We start from the raw sequence: 12,698 nt of genomic DNA on the forward strand, positions 1-12,698 counted from the left end.
CGTTCGGTTTAGTCTGGGCTGGTGTGGAAGGTTCCCCTCAGGTACTAATCTTACTGGGGAGCCTGCCTTCCCGTTGGGATGGATTGAGGAATGGGACAGCTTGCCACAGGACAACTCGCTGCGGCCAATTCACCATGGCCAGCTTGCCACAGGACAACTCGCTGCGGGACGATGTATCAATTCAGTTGAATTATTTTAAATAAGTTTAAAAAGTTTTGATTTTTGTCATTCACATTTTATTGTGTCCTTCCTTTGGCATCCTTTCTTCAATGATTCTGTCCCACCATTTCTTTGATATTAGTGTAACTCTTGTCCAGCAGTGAGTTGGCCATGTAAAGTTGGCTGTGGTGAGTTGGCCGTGGCGAACAGTCATAGATCCGATGGGAGGTAGTCCTCGAATTAAATCCACAATTGAGTCCAAGATTTCCACTCCTCAGCAAGACAGCCCCATTTTGCAGTCTTTTTTTTTTGCCATGGTTAATCACTGCAGTTGTTAAATGAGCCATGTGGTTGTTAAGTGAATCTGGCTTCCCCACTGACTTTGCCAGCTGTGAAGGTCACAAATGGTGATCACATGACTCCGGACAGTGCAACCACCATAAATACATGCCAGTTGCCAGTTGCCAAAAGCACCCATATTTTCATCATGTGACAATGAGGATGCAACGGATGTAAGTGTGAGAACCAGTCATAAGTCACTTTTTTCAGTGCCATTGTAACTTTGAATGGTCACTCAACGAATGCTTGTAAATTGAGTACTACTTGTATTGAATACATCATTGGACACCTATACACCAAACCACCAAGAAGCAAACCCACATCTGAATCTGCTCAGTTTTCTTCAGCACAATCTGGTGTGAAGACACAAAGGTTCTGGGGATAGAGATAGACTCTGTTAAGAATTTCTCCCAGTCTTCCTGAAGTCAGAATTGACATTTTCTGCCCAACAAAATGCACAATTGGGGATGTTCTCACCATATCCTTGTTGCTGTCCTGGATAACTTTGTTGATTTGAATATTGCTGTTGGGAATATGTTTGCTGCTGGGCAGCTCCTTGCTGGTATCCGGCTTGTTGCTGGCTATATTGGGAATTCCCTAAAGAGAACAGAACAGCACAATGGATTGGCAAGATTATAATACACACAAGGAAGGTTAGCATATACATTCCGTTTCTCTATTGTAACACAGGAACATAACAGCATCCACATGGAATCACAGCGTAGCACACAAGCCAACTAAAGCCCTCCAAAACATCCTAAATGAACCCAAAGACTCAGCAACCCCAGAATTAAAAACAGGAGTCATCTATAACATGCAATGTAAGAACTGCAGCACCCAACATGCAGGACAAACAGGCAGAAGACAAGCAGAACGCATTCATGAACACCAACTGGCAGTCCAAAGGCATGATTAAAATTCTTTAATTTCGCAACATCTAGAACATATTTAACCACAGTTTCAGCTGGGGAAATGTGACAATTCTAGACCAGGCCAAGTCCCAAAATGCCAGGGAATTTCTAGAAGCCTGGCACTCTGACAAATTAGCCATTAATAGACATTAACAACATCTGTAGATTATGTAAAAGAGACAATAAACCAGCCAAAAAGGGAACAAGAAGACCCAAGCAACTCTGCATCAGTAATCAGCCCCCAGATCAACACTGATTAACTACAAGGTTAAAATCAGACCAATAATCAAACAATACCCCAATTAAGAAACTGCCAAAGAACTGACAGCAAGTAGCCCAATCAAAGAATCTTTAACACAGGGGTGTCAATCTCAAGGCCCGCAAGTCAGATCCGGCACACAGGGTGCTTAGATCTGGCCTGTGTGGGCCGGCCTGGAAACAGTGAAGGACCGGCCCACAACGCCTCCATTTTTCGCTGACAGTGGGCTAGCCAAACAAATTAAAAACAAAACAAAAAGAGAAATGTTTCCCCTTTTGCATTTGAGCATGCAAGAAGGGACAGGAAAGGAGAAAGGGAAAGAGGAAAGACAAAGAAGGGAAGATGGGAAGAGAGCAAGGGAGGAAATATAAGGGAAGAGGGGAAGGAAGAAGAAAGGAGAATGGAGAGGGAAGGAAAGAAGAGAAGGGAAGGGAAGGGAAGGGAAGGGAAGGGAAGGAAGGAAGGAAGGAAGGAAGGAAGGAAGGAAGGAAGGAAGGAAGGAAGATAGATTATAATGAGAGTGAGGGAGGGTCTCAGGGAAGTCCCGCCTTAACACTTGGCATGACAGGTGCCCCTGGCATGAGTGATGTCGAGCTGGCCAAGCCCACCATTGCCATGCCACCCCCAGCCCTCCAAGGTCAAACACAACCCAGATGCAGCCCTCAATGAAATCAAGTTTGACACCCCTGATCTAAGACTACCCTCACCAACACTCACAGGCAAGCCACCAAAATATAAAACTGACAGCAAAACCCACTCCTTACTAGCACTGATGATGTTACCTAGTTTGGGTAAGGAAACGTCTGCAAGAAAATAAGCAAGCTCAGAGAGGACCCCTCACACAGGAACATCTGGTGTTCATTTAAAATACAGATGTATTTAGGGAGGTTTGTGTGTGAACTTTTACTCTTTACCTACTTATTTGTTTACACTGTAACATCTACACAGAGCGGTAGAGTGGCAAATGGCTGTGGATTGCCCACCCCTGCAACATGGAGAATTCATACTTCATTACTGCAATTTAAAGGCGTGATTGCATTTTGGAAAATTGCTTTGATTTTGCAAGATCGCTGATTCCCCCTACCTCCTTCGTAGTAGTGCTGTGTGGACTCCTCAAACGATCGATCGTAGCTTTGCTCAGAATAAGACGACTGCTGATACGCGTAATCACCATGGCCTATTTTCAGATAACAAAAAACCATAAAAAAAGATGTCAGAAAACAGAGTTTAAAGAAAAAGATTTATATGCCTTAGAAAAGGAAGAGGCATCCAACATGGGGTCAAAGGGAGAAGGGACCCGTTATGCTACATTTTTATCTGGATTTTTTTTTTGCATCGGAACTATTTACAGCTTGCCTGGAAGCATCCTAAGCATTGGAGTTTTCTGCTGCAAACTTTTTTACAAGCTGCAATTTTCCACAGAAAAAGGATAACCTAATACATTTCTCCAGTTTTGCAGGATCAAACTACCGACGGACCGTTGGATAAAACCACTTCGATTGGTGAGGAAAAAGATAGCAGACGTTAGAAGCAGACTTCTAAAGGAAGAAGCGATTTTAACTGCCTGAATTTTAGAACAGTGAAATTCACATTCCGTGAGAAACATATCTTATGACATTTCCGAGGAGCAAAGAATACAGTCGTGTTTCATGTAGGTTTCTGTCCCTTTTCAGTCATCTAGACAAGCCACATCCTACTGCCTCCGGGGCTATTTTTTCCACCTTTGCTTTTGCCAACTTGGAGCTGTGACACATGTAAAAAGAGTGCGACTTCAATCACATGTTACTGGCTGCCATGTTGACATGCTTGCAGGTGATGTCATGGCCCAATTAAAAAGGACTGAAGTGGCCTCTTTAGTGGCAACCCACGTTTTGTTGCTTGACCGCACACCTTCCCTGTGGGCTCCTATACTTAAAATCCTCCAGCTAGCCTGTACAACGGCAATTTGGGAAATTATAGGAGTGGATGATTTTAAAAACACAAGAAGTTACAAAGGGAATTAAATGTGCCATTAAAATCAATGATATTCCAGTTCACAGTTTGAACACAGCTGAAAAGATCATTTGCATCCAGTGGAAATTTTAATTGGTTCCACCAGATTTAAAATCTTGGTTTGATGGGTATTCACTCCCTAGCCACCAGACCATCTAGATTCCAGTGGTGGCTAACCTTTTTGGGCTCCTGTGGCAAAAATTGCAAGCGCGCCAGCACGCCCATACTCGCGTGCCAGTACCCAGAATGCAATGCATGCCCCTCCTCCCCACACCCCCTGTGCATTCACATGCAATCCCCATACCCACTCCCCCTTACCTGCCCTGCGCCTCACAGCTGATTTTTCGGCTGCTTTGAGGCCTTTTTCAGCCTCCCAGAGGCTTGGGAAAAGCCTCTGCAAGTCTTCTCAGGCCAAATTATAGGCCCGTTTCGTCACTTCCGGTATTACAGGAAGTGATGAAAAGGGCCTATAATTTGACCTAAAAGCCTTGCAGAGGCTTTTCCCAAGCCTCTGGGAGGCCGAAAAAGACCTCAAACCAACTGAACAAAAAAATCAGCTATGAGGCGTGGGCATGCACAGAGAGCTAAGTTTGCCTGTGGCTCGTGTGCCAGCACAAATGGCTCTGTGTGCCATTTGTGGCACATGTGCCATAGCTTCGCCATCACGGATCTATTCTCCTGAAATTGCTGAGTAAAGCTGCAACAACTTTAACCTATTCTCAACGCTGGTGTCCTCTAAATGAGTTGATGCAGGTAGTTTAAATTAAACAATTACAGCGTGGAGATTATTAGATTATTCCTCCCTTCGTACTGGTCACCTCTAAATGTGTTAAATGCACATGGCTGAGATTAAACAACGGCAGAGTCTGCATGGTGGCACAGTTTAATCTGTCCTCCACAATGCTGACCTCTATAGATGCTTATACAGGTAGGCTTCGACTTACACAACAGTTCATTTAGTGAACTGTTTAGTGAACATTTAGTGAACTACGACAGCACTGAAAAATGTGACTTATGACCATTTTTCACACTTACGACCTTTGCGGCATCCCCATGGTTACGTGATCAAAATACAGATGCCTGGCAATTGGTTCATATTTATGACCATTGCTGTATCCCTGGGGTCATGTAATCCCCTTCTGCGACCTTCTGACAAGCAAAGGCAATTGGGAAGACAGGTTTTCTTAACCAATGGGTTACTAACTTATCAACCGCAGGGATTTACTTAAGAACTGTGGCAAGAAACAATGGGGCAAAACTCCCTTGCCCAATGTCTCATTTAACAGCAGAGAAATTTTGGGATCCATTGTGGTCGTAAGTTGAGGACTATCTGTAGTTTAAATCAGCACGCTCCCCCCCCCCAACCTTTTGGGCACCAGGGACTGGCTCCATGGAGAAAGGTTTTACCATGGACCGGAGGGGGCGTGGTTTTGTGTACTGCCTGCATCCCATGGACGGAGCTTCGTTTGGACCAGTTTCTGACATGTCAGGCGCAGTGTCGGTCCAGAGACTGGTGGTTGGAGACCCCTGGTTAAGAACAGTTGCTGGAATTGGGTATGTCTAGTTTGATGAGAAGAAGGCCTAGGGGTGACATGATAGCAGTCTTCCAATATCTTAAGGGCTGCCACAAAGAAGAGGGAGTCAAGCTATTCTCCAAAGCAGCTGACAAGAAGCAACAGGTGGAAACTAATCAAGGAGAGAAGCAACCTGGAATTAAGGGGAAACTTCCTGACAGTTAGAACAATTAACCAGTGGAACTGCTTGCCTCCAGAAGTTGTGGGTGTTCCCACACTGGAAGTTTTTAAGAAGAGATTGGACAACCATTTATTAGATCATAGAATAACAGAGTTGGAAGGGACCTTAGAAGTCATCTAGTTCAACCCCCTGATCAAGCAGGACAGGCTATTCCAAATATTAGCTTCTACCTAGGATCGAACTTACAGCCTCCAATTGTGAGGCGAGAACTTCACCTCTGGGCCACCTCAGTCTGAAATGGTATAGGGTTTCATGCCTGAGCAGGGGATTGGAGTAGAAGACCTCCAAGGTCCTGTTCTATTCTATTCTATTCTATTCTATTCTATTCTATTCTATTCTATTCTATTCTATTCTATTCTATTCTATTCTATTCTATTCTATTCTATTCTATTCCATTCCATTCTCTATTCTATTCTACTCTACTCTACTCTACTCTACTCCAGTCCACTCCACTCCACTCCACTCCACTCCACTCCACTCTCCACTCCTCCACTCCACTCCATTCCATTCTCTATTCTATTCCATGCCATTCCATCCCATTCTCTATTCTATTCTATTCTATTCTATTCTATTCTATTCTATTCTATTCTATTCTATTCCTATTCCTATTCCTATTCCTATTCCTATTCCTATTTTCAGGTCACAACCTCTAGTTTATCGTTTTACTTTATGTCCTAAGCCTCTTGCAATTCAGTGCCATGTGGGCATACATCTCTCCCTGTTCAGCACCATTACCATCAGGATAATATTGCTGGTTCATGGGTTCTGAAGATCCTTGTCCATGACTGTATTGCTCACTATAATATTCCTCCTGACCCATGTACTGCTGAGAAGAACCTGAAAGACACAGAAAAATATTAAGAGTGTCAGCGGCACTGAAAATTCCTACATTGGGATTAGAGTTGGAAAGATGTTTTTATGACTCTAACCTTAGCCTGTTTTTATAGGCAACTGAAGAATATCAGTTAAGTCAGATCATGGAACTCGGTGAGAAATTTGGAATGAACTGTTGAAAGTGGGTTAATATTTTTAAAAATGTTAAATATGTGTCTTAGGATCTTTAGATGAGATTATGTTTACAAAGTATTATCTTTCCGGTTTATTGGACATCCAGAAGGGTGGGTTGTTTTCTTCCTTCCATTCAACTATGTCTAATTTTCAGAGATTTCCTGGGCAGGTCTCTGCAGTTTTGTTGGCAAGATTTTTCAGAAGTGGTTTGGTCTGCTATTGCAGTGGCCCCCCCAGTTTTTGGGCCCCAGGGACCAGTTCCATGGAGAGAGGTTTTTCGGTGGACTGGAAGAGGCGTGGTTTTGCACGCTGCCTGCATCCCACGGATGGGCTTCGCTTGTTTGCACAGCCCGGTTTCTGGCAATGCCGTGGCCTGGTGCCGGTCCATGGACTGGGGGTTAGAGCCCCCTTTGCTATCGCCTCCTTCCTAGGCTGAGAGAAAGTGACAGGTCACTTCATTGGTTTCATGCTCAAGGCAGGACTAGAACTCACAGTCTCCCAGTTGCTATCCTGATGCCTTAACCATTACACCCAACTGTTCAGAGGAGGAGGCTTCGTAAGGACTGGCACAGTGGTTGGAATGCAGTACTGCAGGCAAACTCTGCTCACAGCCTGGCGTTCGATCCTAACCAGCTCAAGATTGACTCAGCTTTCTGTCCTTCCGAGGTCGGTAAAATGAGGACCCAGGTTGTTGGGGGTAGTAAGCAAATAATGCTTCTACATTGTAAACCACCCAGAGAGAGTGCTGTAAAAGCACTGCAGGGCAGCATGTAAGTCTAATTGCTATTGCTACCATCAAGCCTTTCGGGAGACTTGAATTAAAAGTAATGCTTTTCCAACTACGATTTTCAGACTACTTTTTAGCAAGATTTATTGCAGGGGCGTCAAACTGGATTTCTTCGAGGGCCGGATCAGCCTTGTAATTCTCCTCTGTGGGCCGGGAGGGGAGTGGAGGGGACATGGCCTCCTGCAGCATCTTGCTAATGAAAACAGGACACAGTGGGCCACACGAGGCCTCCCCACGTGCTGTTTTCAGCCTGGACGGCATCCTGCGGCACCGCTGGCCAAAACAGGGTACAGCGGGGTATGCAAGGTTCCCCACCTTGTTTTCACCTAGGACGGCCTCCTGCAGCACCTTGCTGGACAAAATGGGGTGCGGGGAGGTGCCCTCCTGCGCCACGTTTTGGACGGTAGAGTGCTATAGGAAGCCGTCCAGGCCAAAAACGGGGCACAGAGGGGCCCCGTGTGGCCAGGGGTGAGATTCAATTTTTTTAACAACTGGTTCTGTGGGCATGGCTTAGTTGGTGGGCATGGCTTGGTGGTCATGTTATTGGCTGGGCATGGCCAACTCAATATCAGTCACATCGAGGCAGGCATCTCCTTGCCTGGCCTCTCATGACTGTGGGGATGCTGCAACAGTCGTAAGTGTGAAAAAGGATCATAAGTCACTTTTTTTCAGTGCCAGTGTAACTTTGAATGGTCACTCCACACAAGCAAAGTACCAGCAAAGGAGGGGAAAAAACCTCCAGAGAAGTTCCTGAGACAGGAAGTCTAGTCCTGCCAAGAATGTAATAAGGGTTAACAGAGAGGCAGTTTCTGTAAGCAACACCAGAATGTTTCCTAACTGCCTTCCTTACAGGATTAGCCCAGTAATTTCTTCTAACCGGTTCTCTGAACTGCTTAGAATATTAACATCCGGTTCTAATGAATAGGTGCGAACTGGTAGAATCCCACCACTGCGTGTGGCTCCTCCAAACCCTGTTTTGGCTGCCAGAGGCACCAAGGGCTGGCCTTTGCTATTTCCAGGCTGGCCCCATGGGCCAGATTTAAGCACCCCGCGGGCCAGATCTGGCCCGCAGGCCTTGAGGTTGACACTCCTGATTTATTAAGATTAAAGGGGTAAGGTTTCATGAATTCTGCCAACTGAACCAATTAATAGATTAGAGTGTCTGTTATTTTGTGGATTCCTAGGTGCTCTCTCAGCTGTCTTGTTTTCTTGCAGACGTTTCATTACCCTAACTAGGTAACATCATCAGTGCTAGACTGTCTGTTGTTTTGTTTCCAACGGCTTTCCTTGGGGTGCCATGGACAGGGATCCTCACAAGTATTGAGAAGATTGCTGCTTGCAATTTGCACAAGGGTCTCTGGGAATCTTTATCCATCTGGAAACACACACACACACACACACACACACACACACACACCTTTTTACACTCACCTTGCTGTGAAGCTCGGTAAGAGCCCATTGGCCGCTGCCCCATGAGGCTGTTTCCTTGATTACTCTGGCTCATCATGGCAATGGAAGACTGCCCTTGGTAATGTTGGGTTCCCGCTTGCGGAGAGTTGTAATGGGATGTCGCTGCTTGCTGGTGAATCATGGAAACTGCAACACAAAGAATTGCAAGCTGGGTTAAGCCACGACATGCTTAACTTGGCTGCTGAACTAACCCAGTTTCTGAGTTTGCACAAACTCCTAAACCATTAACCCCATTAATTAACCAAGACTGCTTGGGTTGACTGTGTTGTGGTCCGCCGGCGGCCTGAGGAGCTGGCAGCAGAGTTGGACAGTGGGGAGGAACATGGGCCAGTCCTGGAGTCTGGGGAAGATTCAGACGAGGGATCTGTGTCCAACACAGAGATGGGACCAGGACCATCTGAGAGTTATGTGCTGACTCCGAAGAATCTGACAGCAGCAAGGCAGAGGAACAGGGGGAGCCTGTTCCCAGTGTGCAATTGCACAGAGCTGCCAGAAGGCAAGAACAGTTAAGACAAAAGGGGCGACACGGGAGTAAGGCTTAGAGATGATTGGCCCCTCCCATAAGCCATAAAGGAGGAGCAAAGAGACATGAGCCTTTGCAGGAAGCAACTTTGTTCGTTCTGGTCAGTTTAAACTCTGAAGCTCCATATTGATTTTGTGTTCTGTTTGGCCTTGTACAGCTAATTGGCAATTTAGTCATTGGCATCATTTCAAGGATGATAAAGGTGGGTGCTTATCATCCTTATCCTGAAAGACTGGCAGACTTCTGTTGGACTATTTATAAACTGTTTGGGACTCATTATGGGTTGTGAATGCATATAATTCACAGCCGTTGAAATAAAAAAAATGGTTTTTGGGAACAGCATGATTATTAATGTCTCAGGACGCCTTGGTCAGAACAGACTAGGCATGCTAAGTTCCAGAGAAAGAAACCAATAGTATTTACATTAACACCTAGATCCCTCTCACAGTTACTATTGCTGAGCTAGGTACTCAACAGAATAACAGAGTTGAAAGGGACTTTGTAGGTCATCTAGTCCAATCCCCTACCCAAACAGGAGACCCTACTCCATTTCTGACAGATGGCAGTCCAGTCTCTTCTTGAAAGCCTCCAGTGATGAAGCTCCCACAACTTCTGAAGGCAACTTCTGTTCCACTGGTTGATTGTTCTCACTGCTAGAAAATTTCTCCTTATTTCTAACTGAATCTCTCCTTGATCAGTTCCCATCCATTATTCCTTGTCTGGCCTTCAGGTGCTTTGGAAAATAGGTTGATCCCGTCAATATTCCTATTCTTGACCTCTGCATTTGCTTTTTTTCCTCTCTAATTGCAGGACTTTTACTTTTCTCACCACTCCACTGCATCTCGTTGGGTGGTTTAATCAATGAATTGATGTCACGAATTGATTGCCATTATTGAAAGCCAAAGTGGGCACTTGTAGACCAAAGAGGCTGCATTGATCTAAGCAGGGCAAAAGTTAAGTCCACCGTACCTGGGTTGGACTGCATGCTGAGATTTGCTCGCGAGACGTAGTTGCCAATCGATCCCTGGCCTTGCATGGCAACGCTCTGAGATGCAGGCACCGTGTGGCTATAACTGGGCCCAGTTCCATGGCTACTGAGAGTCATGCTCAGGGAAGTCGTGGGCATGGTACTCTGACCTGACTGCTGCATAGACACGTGGTTAGGACCTAGGTAGAAAGCAAGCAGAAAGAAGAAAAAAAAAAAGACGTTCAGGCTGCAAAACATACTTTTTGATCAATCACCGTGTCTGCAAAGAAGGGGCAAAAAACCCCAACCCAACTCAAAAATCTCATGTTGCTTTCTCTGGGTCCTTGCAATTCCTTGCAACATAATGCTTGTTGAGTTGAGGGGCCTGACCTCTTGGCTCGCTTTTTAAAAGTCTTTAAAGGCGCTTCTCTTAGACAGACTTTCAATTAAGTAAAAGTTCCCCTCGCACATACGTGCTAGTTGTTCCCGACTCTAGGGGGCGGTGTTCATCTCCGTTTCAAAGCTGAAAAGACGTCTCCGTGGTCATGTGGCCAGCATGACTAAACGCGGAAGGTGCACGGAGCGCTGTTACCTTCCCACCCTATTTTTCTACTTGCATTTTTACATGCTTTCGAACTGCTAGGTTGGCAGAAGCTGGGACAAGTAATGGGAGCTCACTCCGTTACGCAGCGCTAGGGATTCAAACCGCCGAACTGCCGACCTTTCTGATCGACAAGCTCAGCGCCTTAGCCACTGAGCCACCGATTCTTAATGTTTTAGTTGTGTGATTTTCATCTTTTTATGGTAAATAGCAAGTAACTAGAGTAGACATGAATGAAATGTCTTCTGGCACTGCCTTCATTTTATTGTTTCTTGCTTTGGGATGTTAGATGCCCAGAATTATTTGGGAATTCAAGAGGTCTCTAGATTAGATTAGATTGGATGGATGGATAGGAAGACAGACAGACAGACAGATGATAGATGGATAGATTGGTAGATAGATAGATAAATACAAAGATAAAACACACAGACAAACATAAGTAGACAGATATAATAAAGGTAGATTTTATATATATTAGAGATGGAGATAGATGAGAGAGACAGACAAAGATAAAACACACAAACATAAGTAGATAGATATAATAAAAGTAGGTTTTATATATATTAGAGATGGAGATAGATGAGAGAGACAGACAGATGATAGATGGATGGATAGGCAAGCAGGCAAGCAGGTATAGAAATAACAAAACAGGGACAATAACTTCCTATGACTGTGATCCCTGAAAGGTTATGCAATAACAAATTGTTAAGTCTTCTTAATTTCTTTGATTTCCCACCCCTTTTCTTCTGCACACAAACGTTTTCTGGAATATTCTTGAAATGCAAATGGAAGGTGAAATGGTTCAACACTGATTTGAGACAGGATCAAACATTTTCACGCTTAGCTTCCCAACAATCTGGGCCTCCTGCAACAATGGTGGTTGCAGAATCCTAGCCGCTGCTATATAAACTGATGCAAACATTTTCCCCCATGGTTTTAAAAATGTGTTTTGCTCAATCTTGGTCACTTTTAAGATACCTGGATTTCAACTCCCAGAATACCCCAGCCAGCTCTAAACACTCAACCTTGATTAGTTTTAAAACCAGCTCCAAGCAGCCATGATGCAGTTGCCAGGCAACCATGGACCACTTACCATTGCTAATTTGGCTCTGCATGAGAGATGATGTTGGAAGCCCTGTGCTGATTGCATCACTGAGGTTGCTCTGTGAATGGAGAGACTGATTGGAGGCACTCTGACTCATTCCAGCTGGGCCGAGGTTCATGTTTTGTGTTGGTGGCTGTGAGAAAGGAACAAAAAGACGAAGTGTTTCATAAAGGAGCTGGTTTTTTTTTTTCTTTCTTCATGGATGGATGGATTGATACAACTGATATACAGGTAATCCTTGACTTACGACCACAACTGAGCCCAACATTTCTGCTGTTAAGCGAGGCATTTGTTAAATGAGTTTTGCCACATTTTAGTACCTTTCTTGCCTCCGTTGTTAAGTGAATCATTGCAGTTGATAAGCTAGCAAACCAGTTGTTAAATGAATCTGGCTTCCCCATTGACTATCTTTGTCAAAAGGTCACAAAAGGGGATCACATCACCCCAGGACACTGCAATCATCATAAGTACATGCCAGTCGCCAAGCATCTAATTTTTGATTACTTGATCACAGGGATGTTGCAAAGGTTGTAACTGTAAAAAATGGCCATAAGTGATTTTTTTCAGTGCCTTTGTAACTTTGAATGATCACTAAATGAACTGTTGTAAGTTGAGGACTACCTGTAGTTAGGTGCCCATCTCGCCGTCATGACTCTAGATAGATCACCGAAAAACTTAAACCCAAAAGAATGAAACACAATGTAAACAAGACAAATAATCATCATAATCAACCTAAGAGCCATGGTGGCGCTGTGGTTAGAATGCAGTACTGCAGGCTAAATCTGCCGACTGCCAACAGTTCAATCCTGACAGGCTCAAGGT

At 44.6% G+C, this 12,698-nt stretch overlaps 1 protein-coding gene and 1 long non-coding RNA gene across 7 annotated transcripts in view; one reads left to right on the forward strand and one right to left on the reverse strand.

The window, feature by feature from the left end:
* LOC148126006 (uncharacterized) overlaps nt 1-12,698 on the forward strand; it is a 32,861-nt gene that overhangs the window by 12,707 nt on the left and 7,456 nt on the right. The gene's annotated exons all lie outside the window — the stretch shown is intronic.
* SS18L1 (SS18L1 subunit of BAF chromatin remodeling complex) overlaps nt 1-12,698 on the reverse strand; it is a 31,941-nt gene that overhangs the window by 9,180 nt on the left and 10,063 nt on the right. For all 5 annotated transcript variants that reach the window (XM_087928915.1, XM_026697284.2, XM_087928914.1 and 2 more), the window contains exons 4-9: nt 11,865-12,009; nt 10,173-10,370; nt 8,642-8,806; nt 6,151-6,252; nt 2,753-2,845; nt 976-1,095 (exon numbers count right to left, since the gene is read on the reverse strand). In XM_087928915.1, the coding sequence (XP_087785041.1) occupies nt 976-1,095; nt 2,753-2,845; nt 6,151-6,252; nt 8,642-8,806; nt 10,173-10,370; nt 11,865-12,009 (823 nt within the window). The remainder of the gene's footprint in view (nt 1-975; nt 1,096-2,752; nt 2,846-6,150; nt 6,253-8,641; nt 8,807-10,172; nt 10,371-11,864; nt 12,010-12,698) is intronic.

Source organism: Pseudonaja textilis, chromosome 3 (genome assembly GCF_049901715.1).
Source record: "Pseudonaja textilis isolate UNSWEBS1 chromosome 3, rPseTex1.2, whole genome shotgun sequence".
NCBI classification, from domain to species: domain Eukaryota; kingdom Metazoa; phylum Chordata; class Lepidosauria; order Squamata; family Elapidae; genus Pseudonaja; species Pseudonaja textilis.